Raw genomic sequence first — 19,948 nt, 5'->3', positions numbered from 1 at the left:
ATACTTTCACAAAAGATGTAACAAAATAAGTACGCTTTTTTTCAAGAATAAAAACGAAGAAAAAGTAATTGCTCAATTGACATGTAGCCGAAGCCCAACTATCAGTCGGTACAAAATAAAAGACGTTCACATGCGTGTGTTTTCCTGTTTCATTTTCAACTACAGTAATCCCTCCTCCATCGCGGGGGTTGCGTTCCAGAGCTACCCGCGAAATAAGAAAATCCGCGAAGTAGAAACCATATGTTTATATGGTTATTTTTATATTGTCATGCTTGGGTCACAGATTTGCGCAGAAACACAGGAGGTTGTAGAGAGACAGGAACGTTATTCAAACACTGCAAACAAACATTTGTCTCTTTTTCAAAAGTTTAAACTGTGCTCCATGACAAGACAGAGATGACAGTTCCGTCTCACAATTAAAAGAATACAAACATATCTTCGTCTTCAAAGGAGTGTGTCAGGAGCAGATCATGTCACAGAGATAGAAAAAAAGCAAACAAATCAATAGAGCTGTTTGGATTTTAAGTATGCGAAGCACCGCGGCACAAAGCTGTTGAAGGCGGCAGCTTACACCCCCTCCGTCAGGAGCAGAGAGAGAGAAAGAGAGAGAGAGAGAGAGAGACAGACAGACAGACAGACAGACAGAGTTTGTTTTTCAAGCACAAATCAATACGTGCCCTTTGAGCTTTTAAGTATGCGAAGCACTGTGCAGCATGTCGCTTCACTAAGCAGCTGCACAAAAGATAGTAACATGAAGATAATCTTTCAGCATTTTTAGACGAGCGTCTGTATAGTCTAGGTGTGCGAACAGCCCCCCTGCTCACACCCCCTACGTCAGTATCAGAGAAAGCGCAAGAGAGAGAAAGAGAAAAGTAAGCTGGGTAGCTTCTCAGCCATCTGCCAATAGCGTCCCTTGTATGAAATCAACTGGGCAAACCAACTGAGGAAGCATGTACCAGAAATTAAAAGACCCATTGTCCGCAGAAACCCGCGAAGCAGCGAAAAATCCGCGATATATATTTAAATATGCTTACATATAAAATCCGCGATGGAGTGAAGCCGCGAAAGGCGAAGCGCGATATAGTGAGGGATCACTGTAGTTGTCACAGCAGTAAGGCTGCTCTGTAGAGATCTGCACAGATGGCACAGTGGATAAGCTACAGTTTAGCAATGGCAAGGTAATAGGTTTGAGTACCACATCATCTCCGCATTTAGCGCTTTGAGTAGTAAGCTGCTATTATTATTATTATTATTATTATTATTATCACATAATAAAAACATACATTTGATGCAAAGTCTGTAACATCCTGTGTAAATTTGTGATACTTGTAAAAGATGTTACTTTTCCTTGTACACCGACGTTCATATCAACAAGTCATTTGAATGATTTTTTTGTATTCAGTTTTATTCTTGGATTCTTGAAAAACACTGAATTTGAATGATTTTTTTAATTTAGTTTTAATTTTTAATTCAGTGGATGCAAACTACGAGTTATTTGCTGAAACATCTGATGCAAACCTGTTACTACAAGTTAACAGAGTGAAGTTAATCCCAAAAGTTCTTAATCACTATAATAATTAACCCCTTATGCCCGAAGGGTTTTTGTCATTATTGTACCTAACTTACTTACCCAAAAATAAATGGCTATTTTCCTTATGTAATAAAGGAGTTGGAAATGGCTGAAGGGTAGTGAGTATAACACTTCATATTTTTAAAAGTTACTCTTTATAAGAATGAAAACCTTTGTTTCACACCAATACCAAGTAAATAAGTATTCTCTCCAAAAAAGGAGTTTACAGTACATAACCAAGACAATTTATGATGCACTGAAAAAAAGTGAAAAAAAAGATTAATCCAACCTATAATTAAAGTACATTTATTCTGACTAAAATTATCCCTCATCGAGAAATAATTTTTAACAAAATCACATATGCCATAATTAATTGACACCTCTAGAAATTCTTATGAACAAAGTATAACTGAAGTATTTTTTTCCATTTATATTTTGACTTTTTTAGGTTTGTCAGAGTGTATAGGAAGTTTCATGCAGTAATCCCATTACTTCCTGTTTCACTGAGGTATAAATATAAGTAGGCACTGAGGCCAAATTCCCGTATTCATTCATCAACATGGGAAAGATAATAGAACCACAATTCAAATGAGAAAAAAGTGTGTTGACCTTCGCCAATCAGGGAATGGCTATAATTAAAACTTCTACTTTCCTGAAAATACCCATATCTAGAGTTAGGGAAATAATTTTTAAAAATCCAGATCATCTGGAACTGCTACCAATACTTTTCCCCCATGAAGTGGGAAGGTTGGTAAGAGAGGTATTACGTGTTAGAAAAATACAGAATAAAGTAGCATCTTTGAGTCATCAATTCTCAAACTACCATTCGACACCATCTTTTTGCCAACAGATTAATTTGAAAGGCAAGCTTTTCCCATGGCCATCTGAGTCTCAAGAAATAAAACCCCATTGAAAACCTGTGGAGTGAGCTGAAAAGGAATGTGCATAAGAGGACCAAGGACCCTGGATAATTTGGAGAGATTCTGTAAAGAGGAATGGTCTTGGAGTCCCTGCTGCATATTCTCCAACCTTCCCACATATTTCAATAAGGGCACCTAAGAAGAATAAAGCTGCTTTGGTTAACTATAAGCAGTGACATTCCATTAACACACAAGTCATCTGTGACACCAAGATGAGAATGACAAATGTGATGGCTTGTTGGCCTTGGTCATCCTATGATTCATTTTATTTTGAAGCTAATAACCTTTGGCAGAGGACTTGCTGATGGTGATGTGCATAATGGCTGGCTTGTTGGTATGACAACTAGCTGAACGCTCAGTGTTAATATGGCCGAAACTGTTCATTGTAACAGTTACACACCTATTCTTGGTGTGCTCAGTTGTGTTCTCTAGGATGAACCAGATTTGTGGAGGTCCACAATTTTTTTCCTGAGGTCTTGACTAACTTCTTTTGATTTTCCCATTATGTCAAGGAAAGAGGAAGTGAGTTTGATGGTATACCTTAACATACATCTACATGTTGACTCCAGTTAGGCTAATTGGCTATAAGAAGCTAATTGTCTAAAGGCTTGACATCATTTTCTGTAATTTTCCAAGCTCTTTAAAGGCACTATTAACAAAGTGTATGTAAACTTCTGACCCACTGGAATTGTGGTATAATAAATAAAATGTGAAATAATCTGTCTGTGAACATTGTTGGAAAAAAATGTTTTTACTCTTCACAAAGTAGATGGCTTAAGTGATATGCCAAATTTATAGTTTGTTAGTATAAAATCTGTGGAGGGATTATTAAGTGAATTTTAAAGAATTCGGCCCAAGTGTATGTAAACTAATGACTTCAACTGTAGCTGTCGTAATAAGCAAGTCACCATATAAGCTAAGCGTAACGTGTACATTATTAAGGCATCAAAAATCTGATTAGAGGTTTGTATCACGCACACATGATTTCTGTGAAATAAAGAGAGTAGAGGATCAAGTGGGATAAAACTTATACTGCGCAACACTTGATAGGTGGCATTTGCTATAACCTTACATGTTGCTCTTCTTAAGGCTCTTCTTTTTGACAGGACAAGAGTGGCAGGACGGTTTTCAGCTTTGTCTGCGGCAACTTTATAGAAAGGGCTGAAAGATCCAAAACCATATTCCTTCAGAAGTGATGATTTTGTAGACTTAATTAATGTCCATTTCCAAATGGTCTGTGCAGTTGATACAGTCTGAATTGTAGTCAAAAGTGTGTTTCTTTTCTACAAAGCCAGCTTTTCAATGACGGCTTGCCTGCTGCCTTAGATCTGTGTTTTGCTGTGCTGCAAACTTTCTTCCAGTTTGCAGTAACTGCAACAATTGAACATGATTTAAAAATGGATCCTCCCACATCAACCTGATTGTTTATTGAATGTGACTTATTTACAACTTAATCACTGTAGGAAATACCAAAGATAACTTTATAAACTTGCCATCTGTTCATTTAGGATTTTATTTCTGCTGAATTTCAACACACTACTGGTATGTACTTTTCCTTCAAGTCCACAAAATGACAGAGTCAGAAGTTGATGACCCTGACATACTGTAAATATCTGGGGCCTCATGTAAAAATGGTGCGTATGCAGAAAAAGGTTGACGTATGCCTGTTTCTACGCTCTTGTCGAGGTGTGTGAAAACTAAACTTGGCGTAACGCTGCACACATTTTCATGGCAATCTCAGACTATGCATATTTACGTTTCTGCTTTGTTTTATAAACAGGTTGCACCCATCATCACAGCATTGCTACAGTTTATGTATGGTTTCCCTTTCTTTTTTAGATTCAAATCCATGACACTGGCTTTATCAAATACAATAAAATTAATTGCATATCTTTTATAAATTTATAATAGCTTGATCTGTGTAACTGATGACTTGATGAAAAATGTAAAGAAGTAAAAAGTATATTTTTGGCCCAAAAATGTTACAGGTTAAAAGTAAAAGTAGCCATGAATGAAATTTACTGAAGTAAAGTACACATTCCTGAAAAATGTTCTTAAGAAACAAAGTAGTTTACTTTATACCTCTGCAAATAACCTGAACATCTTTACTGTAATAAATAAAATAGTGTATTTTTCTTTTTCTTATGAAGAAGGATTCAACTTCTTGTACCAAAAGTGCCCAAGGAAACATTTTTCATCATAGACTTGACATTAAAATGCTTTTGTAAGATTTGTGATCAGTTAGCCTTTTAGATAAGTAAATGTTTGTCTCATTAACTAGTTTTTCACTGCCTGCATACTTTGCCAACTGACTCTTAACTCTCCTATTTTCACTGGTGTATGTCTGTGCGAGTGTGTGCATGTGCATGTCGCACAGTTTGAAGCTGGGTGCTTGCAGCTGTTAGTTTATTATAGGATGGTGCTTACTCTCACAAGTTTAGCTTTTCTATTAAATTTAGAAAGAGAAATTTATAAAAAAAAAAAAAGTTACCTGACATTCAGCTTCAATAATACGAATAGGCAGAAATACATATATTAATATATTTATTGACAGTGGTGAGGTCTTCTGTAGGAGTGACTGATGCATTCAAGGTAGAGTTGGGTTACATCAGGGATCAGCTCTGAGCCCTTTCTTATTTGCAATGGTGATGGACGGGTTGACAGACGAGAGTTGATAGGAGTCCCCATGGACTATGATGTTTGCTGATGACATTGTGATCTGTAGCGAGAGTAGGGAGCAGTTCGAGGAGACCCTGGAGAGGTGGAGGTATACTCTGGAGAGGAATGAAGGTCAGTTGGAACAAGACAGAATACATGTGTGTGAATGAGAGGGAGATCAGAGGAATGGTGGGGATGCAGGGAGTAGAGTTGGCAAAGTTCATTGAGTTTAAATACCTGGGATCAACAGTACAGAGTAACGGGGAGTGTAGAAGAAAGGTGAAGTGCAGGCAGAGTGGTGTGGAGAATATCAGGAGTGATTTGTGACAGACTGGTATCGGCAAGAGTGAAAGGGAAGGTCTACAAGGTAGTAGTGAGACCAGCTTTGTTATATGGGTTGGAGATGGTGGCACTGACCAAAAAACAGGAGACAGAGGTGGAGGTGGCAGAGTTAAGATTTGCATTGGGTGTGACGAGGATGGTCAGGATTAGAAATGAGTACATTAGAGGGTCAGCTCAGGTTGGATGGTTAGGAGACATAGTCAGAGAGGTGAGATTGTGTTGGTTTGGACATGTGCAGAGGAGAGATGCTGGGTGTATTGGGAGAAGGATGTTAAGGGTGGAGCTGCCAAGTTAGAGGAAAAGAGGAAGGCCTAAGAAAAGGTTTATGGATGTGGTGAAAGAGGACATGCAGGTGAAGGGTGTAATGAAGCAAGATGCAGAGGACAGGACGATATGGAAAAATATGATCTGCTGTGGCAATCCCTAACAGGAACAGATGAACGAAAAAGAAGAATATATTTACTTTCTTCACCATAGCTATGAGGCTATTAGCAATATAGGTATAAACAATGGTAATTGAGCTTTTGTCTGGTTACTTTGTCTTAAGTGGTTTGTCCTAGTGCTGGCCGGTATACCGGTTCATAATGAAAACCATTTTTTATTTTTTTTTATGATATGGATTTTTCTTATACCGCAACACCGGTTTAAATTGCCTAAACGACATTCGGAATGTGGCGCAGCGGGAAACTGTTCAAGTGGGGACCTTTTTCCACTGCTACACCACCAAATAGTGGGCGGTAGCATAGGTATGCCGCGCGGTGAAAATGGACAGAGAGACGAAAAAAATGAGTCACGTCTGTCGCCTGGAGATGCTTTAGTTTTAAAAGGTCAGATGTGTAAACACTGTTTCTATACTACTGGATAATACTGCAAGCCAAGTTGTACTTTTTTTATTTGTTTTCAATACAGTGTAATGTACCTGGGTACTGTGTAATATTGTGACGACATGTTGACTTTTTTCTCGTACTTTGTCATTAAAGTAGAACATCGTAAACTAAACTTCATCGTAAAATGAATATTTAATTTACTAGATTTTCTCAAACCCCGTCATAAGTTATATAGCACATTAAATGCTTTGTGTTGTGTTCCCCGAGCTTCTTAAACTGACTTTCTCTGCACTAAGAGGAGGCACCGGCAGCGATCACCGCACAGAATCCATTCACATGATATACATGCTCTCTTAACATTTAGAATGCCAAGATAAATACTTGATATAAATTCTGCATTTTCAGAGAGCAGGAATATCATACAGTGAATGGATTCTGTATGGTGATCGCTGTCTCCTTTTAGTGCAGAGGAAGTCAGTTTAAGAAGCGTAGTGATTAACAACTGGGTCGGGGAACACAACACAAAGCATTTAATGTGCTACATTAACTTATGACGGGGTTTGAGAAAATCTAGTAAATTAAACAATGATTTTAGGATGAAGTTTAGTTTACGACATTCTACTTTAATTATAAAGTAAACTATGAGAATAGAGTGGAAATGTCGACTTTATTCTCGACGTATAGTTTTTTTTTTTTCTTCCCTGTCCGTATTTTTTTTTTCTTCACTGTGGCCCTAATACGATTCCGTAGGGCTATACCACAAATACAATTATAAATGCAAGTTGCAGTTGTATTATTTATGTATATAGCTTAGCTTGAAGCAAGGTCCATATTAATGCAGTTTGCCTAAATGATAGTTCAGTTGGTAAAGATGTCATCACCAGGATTGCACTTGTTTTATTTTATTTTAATTTGGTGAATACTGTGTAATGCACCTGGGCTTTTGAAGCCTTGAAGTAATAGTGCAACTATCAGTAATAATACAATTATTTATTTTATTGTTACTATTTATTAGTTTAAATATTATGCAGTTTAATGATGGTAAAGTTGTTTAAAAAGTCACTTTAACGTGTCAGTGGACAGAGATTGTTAACATTAACATAACTTGGACAGAGGCAGCGGTGCTGTAAGAATTATGTTTCTAGACTTCTCTAGCGCCTTCAACACAATCCAACCTCTGCTCCTTAGGGACAAGCTGACAGAGATGGGATTAGATTCATACCTAGTGGCATGGATCGTGGACTATCTTAAAGACAGACCTCAGTATGTGCGTCTTGGGAACTGCACGTCTGACATTGTGGTCAGCAACACAGGAGTGCCACAAGGGACTGTACTTTCTCCGGTCCTGTTCAGCCTATATACATCGGACTTCCAATACAACTCGGAGTCCTGCCATATGCAAAAGTTCGCTGATGACACTGCTATCGTGGGCTGCATCAGGAATGGGCTGGAGGATGAGTATAGGGACCTAATCAATGACTTTGTTAAATGGTGCGACTCAAACCACCTACAACTGAACACCAGCAAAACCAAGGAGCTGGTGGTGGATTTTAGGAGGCCCAGACCCCTCATGGACCCCGTGATCATCAGAGGTGACTGTGTGCAGATGGTGCAGACCTATAAATATCTGGGAGTGCAGCTGGATGATAAATTAGACAGGACTGCCAATACTGATGCGCTGTGTAAGAAAGGACAGAGCCGTCTATACTTCCTTAGAAGGCTGGCGTCCTTCAACATCTGCAATAAGATGCTGCAGATGTTCTATCAGACGGTTGTGGCGAGCGCCCTCTTCTACGCGGTGGTGTGCTGGGGAGGCAGCATTAAGAGGAAAGATGCCTCACGCCTGGACAAACTGGTGAGGAAGGCAGGCTGTATTGTTGGCATGGAGCTAGACAGTTTAACATCTGTGGCAGAGCGAAGGGCACTCAACAGGCTCCTATCAATTATGGAGAATCCACTGCATCCACTAAATAGTATCATCTCCAGACAGAGGAGCAGCTTCAGTGACAGACTGCTGTCACTGTCCTGCTCCACTGACAGACTGAGGAGATCGTTCCTCCCCCAAACTATGCGACTCTTCAATTCCACCCGGGGGGGTAAACGTTAACATTTAAAATTATACAAAGTTATTGTCTGTTTTTCACCTGCGTTATTATCATTCTTTAATTTAATATTATTTATTGTATCAGTATGCTGCTGCTGGAGAATGTGAATTTCCCATTGGGATTAATAAAGTATCTATCTATCTCTATCTATCTCTATCTATCTCTATGTATCACAGAAAGTGTAGTTGTTTTACAAAAAATATTTATTTATTCCTTTTCTAAGACATGTTCAGTGCAATACAACTTTTGACAAGCACTTCTGGATATTTTCCTAAGTCTAAATGCCTCTTTGGATGGTTGAAAATATGTTGTCAAAATTATAATTTAAGTTTTTGCAAAATTTGTTAAATAAAAAGGTTCTATAATTTGACTGCATTTGTCGTGCAATGTGATTTCCTTCTCTTCATTAGTGCCACCCCCTTGAAAAGTATCACTTTATGGGGCAATGCAAACCTGTAATAATACTTGTGTGCACATTAAAATGTTTTTTTTGTACAATGTACAATGCTCTTGACAGTGGAATAGGTTATTCTTAGCCAGTAATTGCAGTGGAAAATGTGTTTAACATCCACTCATGCATGGGAAAAAAATACCGTCAAATACAGTGAAACCGGGATAATTTAGAAAAATACCGTGATATAGAATTTTGGTCATACCGCCCACCCCTAGTTTGTCCTGAAGTATTAATGGCCTATAGAGAATTCTTCACACATTACTTTGATCAAATGTTTTTCTTTGAAATTTCACATGGTGATCCTTGCTTTGCTAGTGTGAGAAACATCTGTTGTGAGTTAATGACTACTTGACTCTCTTTAAAGAGATGAATGTTTTGCTTTTACATATGGTCTTCCCTGCTTGTGTACCACACTGTGCTTTCATACACTTGAACTCAGTAATCACTCTACTGGGTGAGGTTAGTTTGTTATAGGTTACATTCTTGGCTTTAAATTGTTTGAAGAGCAGAAGTGGGCTCAGGCTGAGCTGAGGTAGAGAGAGCAGGGAGAAGCTCATCCTTTTGTTTGCTAAGAAAAATGTTATTTGGCGTGGGTTTAGTTTTAAGTTTCATTTAAGGGCTTTGGCTCTTGTAAATATCTTCATGAGATGTTCTCCTTCAATGAGCTGGTAGTGCCAGGTGAACACATAAGGGCAGCAAAGTGCTTAGTCACCATGCGCCTTCTGCAATATAAGTTGTTAATTGATTTGTTTGCTAAATTTGATGTTGCCCTTGTTGTTTAAAAGTTGACATGTTGTCGCTTCACTGATGTACTATGCACATAATTCTCTCAGCCTTGCTAAACAACGTTTGAACACTTGGCAGTATAGTTAGACTTGATACAAAGTTACATGCAACATGTAGGCACAGATGGCTTGCAGCTACATCAGTATCGTATGATAGCTGGTTTTAGGACTTAATGACTGTATTATAACAGAACTATTAATAGTATGTTCACTTTTGCACAATTAAAATAAAAATAGAACGTCATTAACTTTGTTCTTTCATTTTCCATTTGCACCTCCCTTTCCTGTACACAATGGTATCCTGCTTCTCCATGTGTTTTGTGCACTCCACATGCTGATTTTCCTGTCAGTGTTTGTTCTGGTTGCATTTTAGATACAACATAATGCACCGAAGATGAGGTTGCTTCTCATTCCAAGAAACCATACTTTTTTGTTCTAATTTACATTTATTACATAATGTTGTTGTTTTTTTTTAAATTTAGGTCAGGCAGCATTGGGTAGAAAAAATAGTGGAACTGATAGTGGTGAAATCAAGTCTAAGCTAAACCAAATCATTGCACATCCCTCCTTATAGTGAACACTGTGGGTTTCTTTGTTAATTCACAACTTAGGTGTATCAAACGTATATTGTATTGTGAACTGAAAAAACAATGTATGTGTTTGTTGTATTGTGAGATTTGTTTTATTAGCTTCTAGCACCTTGTGAAGGGTTAATAGTCTGTCCTTGTTCTGTGAGTTGTTTCTGAACTAATACTTAATTTAAGTCACTTTCACGCTGTTCATTTCACTGTGGTGCCTTAAATACTTATTCAGAGGTTGAAAAACTTGTTCTTAAAAGATTTAAATTTTGCATAGTAAAGAACTTTTTTATTTCCTAATTTGCACTGATTGTGTTTGGTTTTAGGCAAAATTTTGCCCAAGTAAACCGTTTTCTTACGAATTGTTCTGCATTGTTGTTATCCATAACAAAAAATGATGTTTTTGTTTGTCTATTTGAATAAAAATGATCAGAGGTCTGTGAGATGTAAAAGTAAACAACATTTCAGGAATGACTCTCAGTATGGTCAGACACTGCTGAATTTAGAAAGATTGCATAAAGCTCCGCTCAGAATACACTCTTTTAAGCATTCGGTTGTGAATGAGTAGAGTAATCTGTCAAGGAGATGAGAAGCTTGTATTTAGATGTTTTGTCAAAGTATATATTCAGTTGGCCATTAAGTTATTTTTCTTGATGCAGTCAATCCGTGGTGGAAATTTAAACATCAGCTTCTTTTTCTTTCAATTTAAGACTTTTTGTAGTTGATAGTGAACATTAATACAAAATAAGTTCAAAATAAATGATTTACCTTCTTTGATTTCTTTTGTGATATCACTCATTAGTGTCAGCAGAGCAGGCACCCTGACTATTATACACTTTTGTATTGTGGTAGTCATGCATCCTTCCTTCCCTTATTAATTTTATAATATTTGTTTACAGGTTGGGGTGTCCTAAACTGAGATGACTGCATACATTATCACATATTGTAGACAGGGAAAGGATGAAATTTATCTGCTATTTTTATTGATATGTTGGGAAATAAACTCTTCTTAATCATCACCATCTTAAACAGTTCTCAATAGCCAGTGATGAAAATCAAATGTATTATTCTGTCTGTGTATCTTTAATAATTCAGCTCCTTTACTGGTAGGTTAGTGGAAATATATTTTTTACATCCATTAAGTTTCAAATTCAGAAAATTTGTTCAACATATTTTCAATTATTTAGCTTGTTTACTCTTCGATTAAGTCTATTAAGAGAAAAGTTAGAGTGTGTAATTTTTTTTTTTTGGTTATTAGTTGTGCTCTTTGCCACCCCTTTTCATTCAATTCCATCTCATACTTGTCCTCTCTCTGCAGTGCTCTGTGCCCAGGTCTCTGTGGTTGGGTTGCTCCAGCCTGGCGGACAGCATGCCTTCGCTGCGATGCCTGCACACCCCAGGGACTGGCACACTGACCTCTTACCAGGTACTCAATGCAATACCCATCACACTTATCACTTTAATAAACATTAACACAGCAGAGTTTATCTCTCCATGCTCTTTCCCTTTATTATTGACTTGCTATCAATATGGCAAACTTGGAGCAACAATTTGCACCAGGGGCCAATTTTTAAGTAGTAAAGGACTGTTTTTAGTTTAGTGTCCCTTGAGATGGCAGAGTGGACTAGGAGTTGAGGTGTTGAACTATGAGCTAACAGATAGTGATTAAATCCCTACCACTGGCTTATGGTGCTATCCTGTCTGTTCACCTGTAAGTGTCCCATACTTACTTGCTTTTCTGCACTTAAAGACCGTTTATTTAACCTGTTTTTAATCTAATACTATAAATCTGAAAATATTTTAAATAAACATCATTTGCCAATAAATCTACTTTAATAATTCATCTTACTTATATTTTTTAAACATAGAAGTTATTTTGCAAAATGACTTATTTTCAGAATTCTTGAGAGGACAAAACCAGTAGTAAAAAGACTAAAGAATATGAAATTTTCATAACAGAAGGATTTGGTTAACTAGAGGACAAGCTAAAAGATTTAAAGGAGTAGATTTCCCAAAATTAAAAAATTTCAAAGTAATCTTCTTATCTTGGAAAAACCTGTGTTAAGAAGTAGAGTCTGTAGTTTTAACCTATTTAAATAGTTTTCCATTACGTTATGTAGTTCACTTGGCTAATTCAGTGATCCATTAAATCACATGATTTCAATGTTTGAATAATCACATAACATCTTCAGTGCGTATATTAAAAGACTGTATGTTGGAATTTTGAAATTTGTATGTACTGTTTCTAATAAGGCATGATAAAAAGTAGGATAAAACTTGTTCTTTTAAACTGACATGAGAGCCTTTAAATTTTGGTCAGTTCTGGAAGCAAATTTTGAGCTATCATACTTTTAATTTCCTGTTCGGAGAGTCTTTAGTGTTGTTTTTTTTTTTTTTTTTTTCAAGCTTCATAAAACCAATAATCAATATATATGAGGCAACAGATTTATTATCCCCACTACCCCTGGTAAAACACTGTCAGTATCAACACCAGATTAAAAATACTGTATGTTTGTTCAAGTGTCTGTCAAAGGAATTAGTTTGCCCCACCATTATATTGTGTTACTTTTTTCCACATTTATATTTGTAGCTTTATGATTTGTTTTCAATTTTTATTGACTAACCCTTGTATTATTTTATTAGAATGTGCAGTTTATTTTGTTTAAACTATATTTTTAGCTTTTTACTGAACATTTAAAAAAAAATAACTTTTCCTATATTTACATACATAACCATCATTTTGTATTTCTTAAAAAATTGTCCCAGTACGTTTGCTTTTATGAATGTTAACCAGATGTGCACAGCCCACTTGCTCTGTGCTCAATTCTTTCTCAAAATATTAACTGTCATCACATGGTAAGCTTGCAAGACTACTGTTTATGCAGCTACATGATAAAACACCAGTTATGTGTTGTCTTATATTAACTGCGTTCTGCAAAGTATATTTTATACATGTGTGTCTGTATAAGTCATAGATTTAGACCGAGAAAGAGAGTGCCAAAACACTGTACTGTGAAATTGACATAACATCCTGCCTGGAAGTATGAAGAAGCAATAATTCAGCTAATCGAACTTCTGCTTAAGCATTCTTGCGGTGGTGATGATTCTGGTACTTTGAGAAATGAATATAATGGTCATCAAGTGAGTGATTCCTTCCCATGCCTAGGCTAAACATATTACAGTTTGTTAATTGATATTAATAAAGTGACGTCCTTATATGACACAATTATTGTGGAAGAAGTAATGGTTTACTTAATTTAATTAAATAGTTTCATCAAGCCCTGCTTAAATTTGGCGCTTCTTTTGGTTTTTCACTGCAAGTGCTCTTAACCAATTCTTCTTACTTAAGAGAGTCGGCAGTCTTGTTAAGCACTGATTTCAAATCAAGGTGTAGCCTTTAAGCGAAATACTATTTGACATTTGCTTTACATGACTAAGGTTAAAAATATAGTACTTAGCTAAGGAACTGCTACAATTTGTAACTGAATTATTTTTGGTTGTTTTGAATGAATATTGTGCTATGTGCACTTGACATAAGCTAATGTACCTGTTTGATCATAATAGTAAATTAAAACCAAGTGGAAATATAGTTTGAAGTGAGTTTCAAGAGATACATTCTAGTAAAAACACTGGTTATAGTAGATGCACTTTGGGCTGCAACTAATGATTATTTTGATAGTCGACTAATCGTTCAATTTTTTTTCGATTAGTCATGATTATTTCATGCCTGACTATTTTGATGCCTGCGACCGGTGGTTGCACATCCTGTTCTGGGCTCCAGTGCATGTCTTACCTCATCTGCTCACGTCTGTCCACCTGTGAAAGTCACCCTGATGTCTCTGCATTAACACGATTAAAATTAATAATAATCAAATTAAAATAACAACCAGTGAAACATATCTGATTATTTTCAAATTCATGTTTTATATTAGTGTGACCATCACAATAAAAAAGAAATACTTTAAACAATACAAACTAAAGTGCACATAGTCTTTAAACAAAAAAAGTGCATTTAAATTAACCAAAAATGGCCACTGGTGTGTCTTAAAGTCCAAAAGTTTAAATAAAGCTTCAATTCAAATGAAATAAAATAATAATGTACAGTTTATAAAAGATTCAGTTCATATATTCCTGATTGCAGTGCAGGAACGTGAGTATTTCGTCATGCTCTGGTGTGAGGCTGGCTCTCTTCTTTGAGACAATGTTCCCAGCTGCTGAGAAGACACGCTCAGAGGGAGTAGAGGTAGCAGGAATACACAAGAATCATTTTTCAGACAGAGAAAGATGTTTTAATCATCACACTCTGAAGGAAATGTGTTGTACTTTATCACATCATGTACTATATTATGCCAAAATAAAAAAATAACGGACTAAAATATGTAGCAAGCTAATTACTGCCCGCATGCCAGAGCCAAGTATATTCGGAAAAGGACATTTGTTGAACGCAGCAACCAACTAGAGTCTGTTTTCAATGCAATTTGGAAGCACGCCGAAGCTGAGTATATGCGGCGACATATATTCAGCGACGTACATTAATTGAACTCCGCAACCGGCTAAAGTTGTTTCTCAGTGCAATTTGCCAGCATGCCGGAGCCAAGTATATTCGGCGACGTACATTCATTGAACCCCGCAACCGGCTATATTTGCTTCACAGAGCAATTTGCCAGCACGCCGGAGCTGATCAGTCAGTGCCGCATATTTGTTGAGCAGCCAGCTCATGACCACTGCCATCCCCGGCAGAACTGCAGCACCACTGTCTCTGGGATTCAGCTGCTGCACTAGATGAGTCTGCAATCATCAGCATTTACCTCTGTGTGTTTGCATGCAGACAGTTCAAGCGCAGTTAGCTCTGTGATTTATTGAATTTTCAATGCCGTCAGTTGCACCTTGAACATATAATAATAGATTGTTGCAGTAGTTTGTTTTTTTTTTTAATAGTTTTTACAGTTCATTTGCAGTGTGTAAAATGATCAATGTTGCAGTAATTGTGGTGCTCTTTGCATGAAAAAAAAATACGTGTTCCATTAAAATTTCACATTTTCTTTGTGAATTGTGACGTTTACTTAAAAAGTGCAGCTAAAAAGTATTTGGCGTCCAGGGGTGCATTAAACCCCAAATATGTGTCGGTTTAAGGGTTAACTATCATTGTCGAAACCTTGATATACACATTATAGTACAAACATCAACGTTAACACATGACACTAACTTTACTCGCTAAAACTTGCCTCTCGAGAGACGGCGGCGGCATCACAGCTCCAGGATGCTTGCTTTGGTATACTGCGTGCAGTCTTGACAAACGATAACAAACGATACTGCCCCCAGATGTTCATGTAGTGCATTGCAGTTACAAAAACCAATGTGGTTCTTTATGACTGGAGCCTCTATTGAACGTTCTGTTTATGACGTGTTGACAATAAAAAAAATCCATGTCAACGATTTATTGTAGTCGACATCATCGATTATGTTGATTAATCATTGCAGCCCTACATGCACTTATTTCTAGTCTAAAGGTTTGTTGTTCCAACTTCAGCATATGATAATTGACTATATATTGTGGTGGTAGAACTGAAATGTTTGCTTTTAATTAAACTTAAATTATTCAAAGTGAAAGTTTAGATGTGGTTTTTAAGTCTACAGAATTATCTGTGGTTATTGACTTCTGTGATGTGACAGAGCAAATTGCAACATATGAACCAATACCAGAAGATTAAAAAAAGAGAGTATTCCCTAAAGGTACACTTTATGAATAGCAGGGTAATGTCACTGCACAAGTACAATTCATTTACACTAGCTCTGTCATATCCCATGTGTTGCAGTTCTTGTATGTATATGCGATTTTGTGATCAGTTTAACCTTTATTCAAAGAATAGCTAGTTGGGGTAAGAAGGGAGCATAGCATATAGAGAAATTCTGTCTACTATTATACTAAGTAAAGCTGTGAGTCTATGAAGTCACAGACAACTTGAAAAATTATCTCGGTTGACCAGACATCTGTGTAGCTGTGTACCTCTGCTCGCTTCTTGATTAATTCTTTGGTGGTGTTGCACATGTCTTTCACTCTATATTTTGTTTTAGCACTTGGGTATGATATGAAATATTATTGTGAAGAGTAAAAACAATGCCATATACCAGATTATTTTACCATACACCTATCTACTTCCTAATACAGTTATCCATTTCAGGTTGTAGAGGACAGGTGCCTATCTTGACCCACAGAGGGTACAGTGGGAACCATATCCTGGTTGAAAATGGATGGTGATTCTCTATACTATTTAGCTAATGTCTGCAGTATTCTCACTGTGAAAAATATACTCATGTTACAGTTCTTACCGAGTGCACTAAAATCCAAGTTTTACTATGAATCTTTCTAATGACCATTTGAGTATTGCATTAACTTATTCATTTTTATCAGACAAGCACTACATAGTCTTGATCTGTGCTTGTCATTTTGTTTCACGGCCAAAATGTTCATACATTCATGCAAAATTCACGCAAGGATAAGTACTACAAGAAATGCATAATATGTGTTATAAACATTATATTTTAAAAGTTAAAGGTAGATTTTCTATTTTGATTTCATTTAATGATGATTGCCTTGTTGCTCATCAATTTCAGAAGAGTCTGCTAATGTTGTGTAGTCATATTTTGCAATAGCACACATTCATTTTTACCTATACACTGACCTAGCTAGTAATTAAGTGAGCCAAGAATGAATCTGGGAAGGATCAACATTAATAAACAACAGATATAAATATATTATACTAGTATAATTAGCCTCTCTAAGCAACTTCTTTGGGATGTTGGGAGTGGTGGCTGTGACACTTGACTGTTATGAGGCCGTTGTTACAGGAGAAACGCGGTAATTTCTGCTTACAACTGATTTCTTGCATTTGTTTAATCATCTGAAACATTCTTTTTAGTTTTACAGAGAAAAAGTAGTTTCACAATTTAGGTATAATTATTCATTTTTATGTACATTTGCACTATTATCTATACTAATAAAAGGCAAAGCCCTCACTCACTCACTCACTCACTCACTCACTCACTCACTCACTCACTCACTCACTCACTCACTCACTCACTCACTCACTCACTCACTCACTCACTCACTCACTCACTCACTCACTCACTCACTCACTCACTCATCCACTCATCACTAATTCTCCAACTTCCCGTGTAGGTGGAAGGCTGAAATTTGGCAGGCTCATTCCTTACAGCTTACTTACAAAAGTTAGGCAGGTTTCATTTCGAAATTGTACACATAATGGTCATAACTGGAACCTCTTTTTTGTCCATATACTGTAATGGAGGAGGCGGAGTCGCGTATCGCGTCATCACGCCTCCTACGTAATCACGTGAACTGAAAACAAGGAAGAGCCCCAAAGAGTGATGAAGAAAACATTCATTGAGAAGGCAAAAGAGAGCGGCTTACGTGAACTGACTGAATGCAGCACGAGTGATCACTTCGATACTGCGGAAACAAAGCACGGTGTAAAACGTAAGTTTAAATTAAGTATATAGAAACGCTACTGCTGCCGTTTGCAATACCATATTCGCGAGATACAAGTTTAATGAGAAGACACGAGGTATAAACGAGACTTTCTATGACTTTGTAACGGATTAAAAATTGCTGTAGCGAGAAACTTTTAAGTGCCGGGTCTTAGCTAACAGCACGTAGAACGCAGCACGTCGGAAACAAAGCACCGTGTAAACCTAAAGTTTAAATTAAGACCTACAAAAGGTTGCCATTGATTTAAGGCAAGATTGCTTCTCTCCTGTACAATTATACGTTGCATTCTCAAGAGTGTGCTTGCATGGCTTGGTTATATTACAACCGGAGTGCTGAACTGACAGCGTGGTATACAAACAGAACTATAACAATCGTAATAAACGAACAAAAAAACAGCGGACAACCCGTGGATTAAATAAAAAGGCTGCTTCCGTTGGCGAAGCAAGGAAAAAGGAAGACCTTATATGGCATTCGTTTATAAAACAGCGGAGAGGGTGTGTGAAGGCAGCTTCACAAAAAAACAGATCCTTAACAAATTATTATTGGTATATTTTCCCTCAATTTAAAAAGGTTTTCTTTTCTTCTTAATAAAAATTTAAAAGCAGTACTTCGCCGGTGCGAAGCGCGGGGATTTGAGCGACTGACGCATACAGACATATTCATGAGTGCAGGTGAGTGTGTACGCCTGATGAGCCAAGAATTAGGGCGAAACACGTGTCGCGTACTCTTTGCATTATTTGACAGTAAACTATTTTCAACCAGTCTATGATCTGCTTCTCACAACTGAAGGCACCGTGGCTGATGTTTGCTGACTTGCTGGCCAACCATAAGCGTTACATGGTAGGTAACCACCCACTCACTGCACTCCCTTACGGGAATCGAACCTCGGACGTCAGCGCTAGAGGCGAAGCCCCCAAAATTGCGCCACGGCGTATGGTTCATTTATTTGACAGCATGTAGATCGGGGTAATTACATTCACGGCATTCGTAGTCTGATTCACAATCTGATTGTATGGGTGGTTACCTACCAGGTAACGCTTATGGTTGGCCAGCAAGTCAGCTCGAAGTGATCACTCGTGTGAAGGCAGCTTCACAAAAAAACAGATCCTTAACAAATTGTTATTGGTATATTTTCCCTCAATTTAAAAAGGTTTTCTTTTCTTCTTAATATAAATTTAAAAGCAGTACTTCGCCGGTACGAAGCGCGGGGATTTGAGCGACTGACACATACAGACATATTCATGAGTGCAGGTACTTCGGAAAGAAAGCACCGTGTGAACCTAAAGTTTAAATTAACTTCATAGACCTACAAAAGGTTGCCATTGATTTGAGGCAAGATTGCTTTTCTCCTGTACAACTGTACGTTGCATTCTTAACAGTAAGCTTGCACGGCTTGGTCATATTACAACCGGAGTGCTGAACTGACAACGTGGTATACAAACAGAACTATAACAATCGTAAAAAAAGAAGAAAAAAAAAGCTAAGAACCCGTGGATTAAATAAAAAGGCTCCTTCCTTGGCGAAGCAAGGAAAAAGGAAGACCTTATATGGCGTTCGTTTATAAAACAGTGGAAAAGCTGTGTTAAGGCTGCTTCACAAAAAAACAGATCCTTAACAAATTGTTATTGGTATATTTTCCCTCAATTTAAAAAGGTTTTCTTTTGTTCTTAATAAAAATTTAAAAGCAGTACTTTGCAGGGATTTAGATATAGATATATATATATATATATATATATATATAGATATATAGATATATATATATATAATATATAGATATATAGATATAGATGTGTATATATATGTAGACTAGCAAAATACCCGCGCTTCGCAGCGGAGAAGTAGTGTGTTAAAGAGGTTATGATAAAGTAAAGGAAACATTTTAAAAATAACGTAACATGATTGTCAATGTAATTGTGTTGTCATTGTTATGAGTGTTGCTGGCATATATATATACATATACACATATACACACACATATACACACATATACAGATATATTATATATACATATACACATATTTTTTATATATATATATATATATATATATATATATATATATATATATAATATATATATATATATATATATAAACATACATACATACATATACACACATAGATGCACTTACAATAACATAGAAATCAATATAAACAACATGAACATCATTATCATATGAGAATATGAAGTAATATATAAGA

General features: G+C 36.7%; 1 protein-coding gene across 4 annotated transcripts in view; it reads left to right on the top strand.

The window, feature by feature from the left end:
- LOC114647259 (beta-TrCP) overlaps positions 1 to 19,948 on the top strand; it is a 268,372-nt gene that overhangs the window by 32,277 nt on the left and 216,147 nt on the right. For 3 of the 4 annotated variants that reach the window (XR_007934027.1, XM_051922177.1, XM_051922178.1), the window contains exon 2: positions 11,558 to 11,665. The exons of the other annotated variant lie outside the window; for it this stretch is intronic. Coding sequence is in view for 2 of the 3 variants with exons in the window: in XM_051922177.1 (XP_051778137.1) it covers positions 11,558 to 11,665 (108 nt within the window). In the remaining variant the exon portion in view is untranslated. The remainder of the gene's footprint in view (positions 1 to 11,557; positions 11,666 to 19,948) is intronic. 4 annotated transcript variants of the gene reach the window in all.

The sequence above is a fragment of the Erpetoichthys calabaricus genome, chromosome 2, assembly GCF_900747795.2.
Source record: "Erpetoichthys calabaricus chromosome 2, fErpCal1.3, whole genome shotgun sequence".
NCBI lineage: Eukaryota > Metazoa > Chordata > Cladistia > Polypteriformes > Polypteridae > Erpetoichthys > Erpetoichthys calabaricus.
The sequence above is the reverse complement of the archived record's forward strand: the minus strand, read 5'-3'. Positions and strand labels throughout refer to the sequence as shown.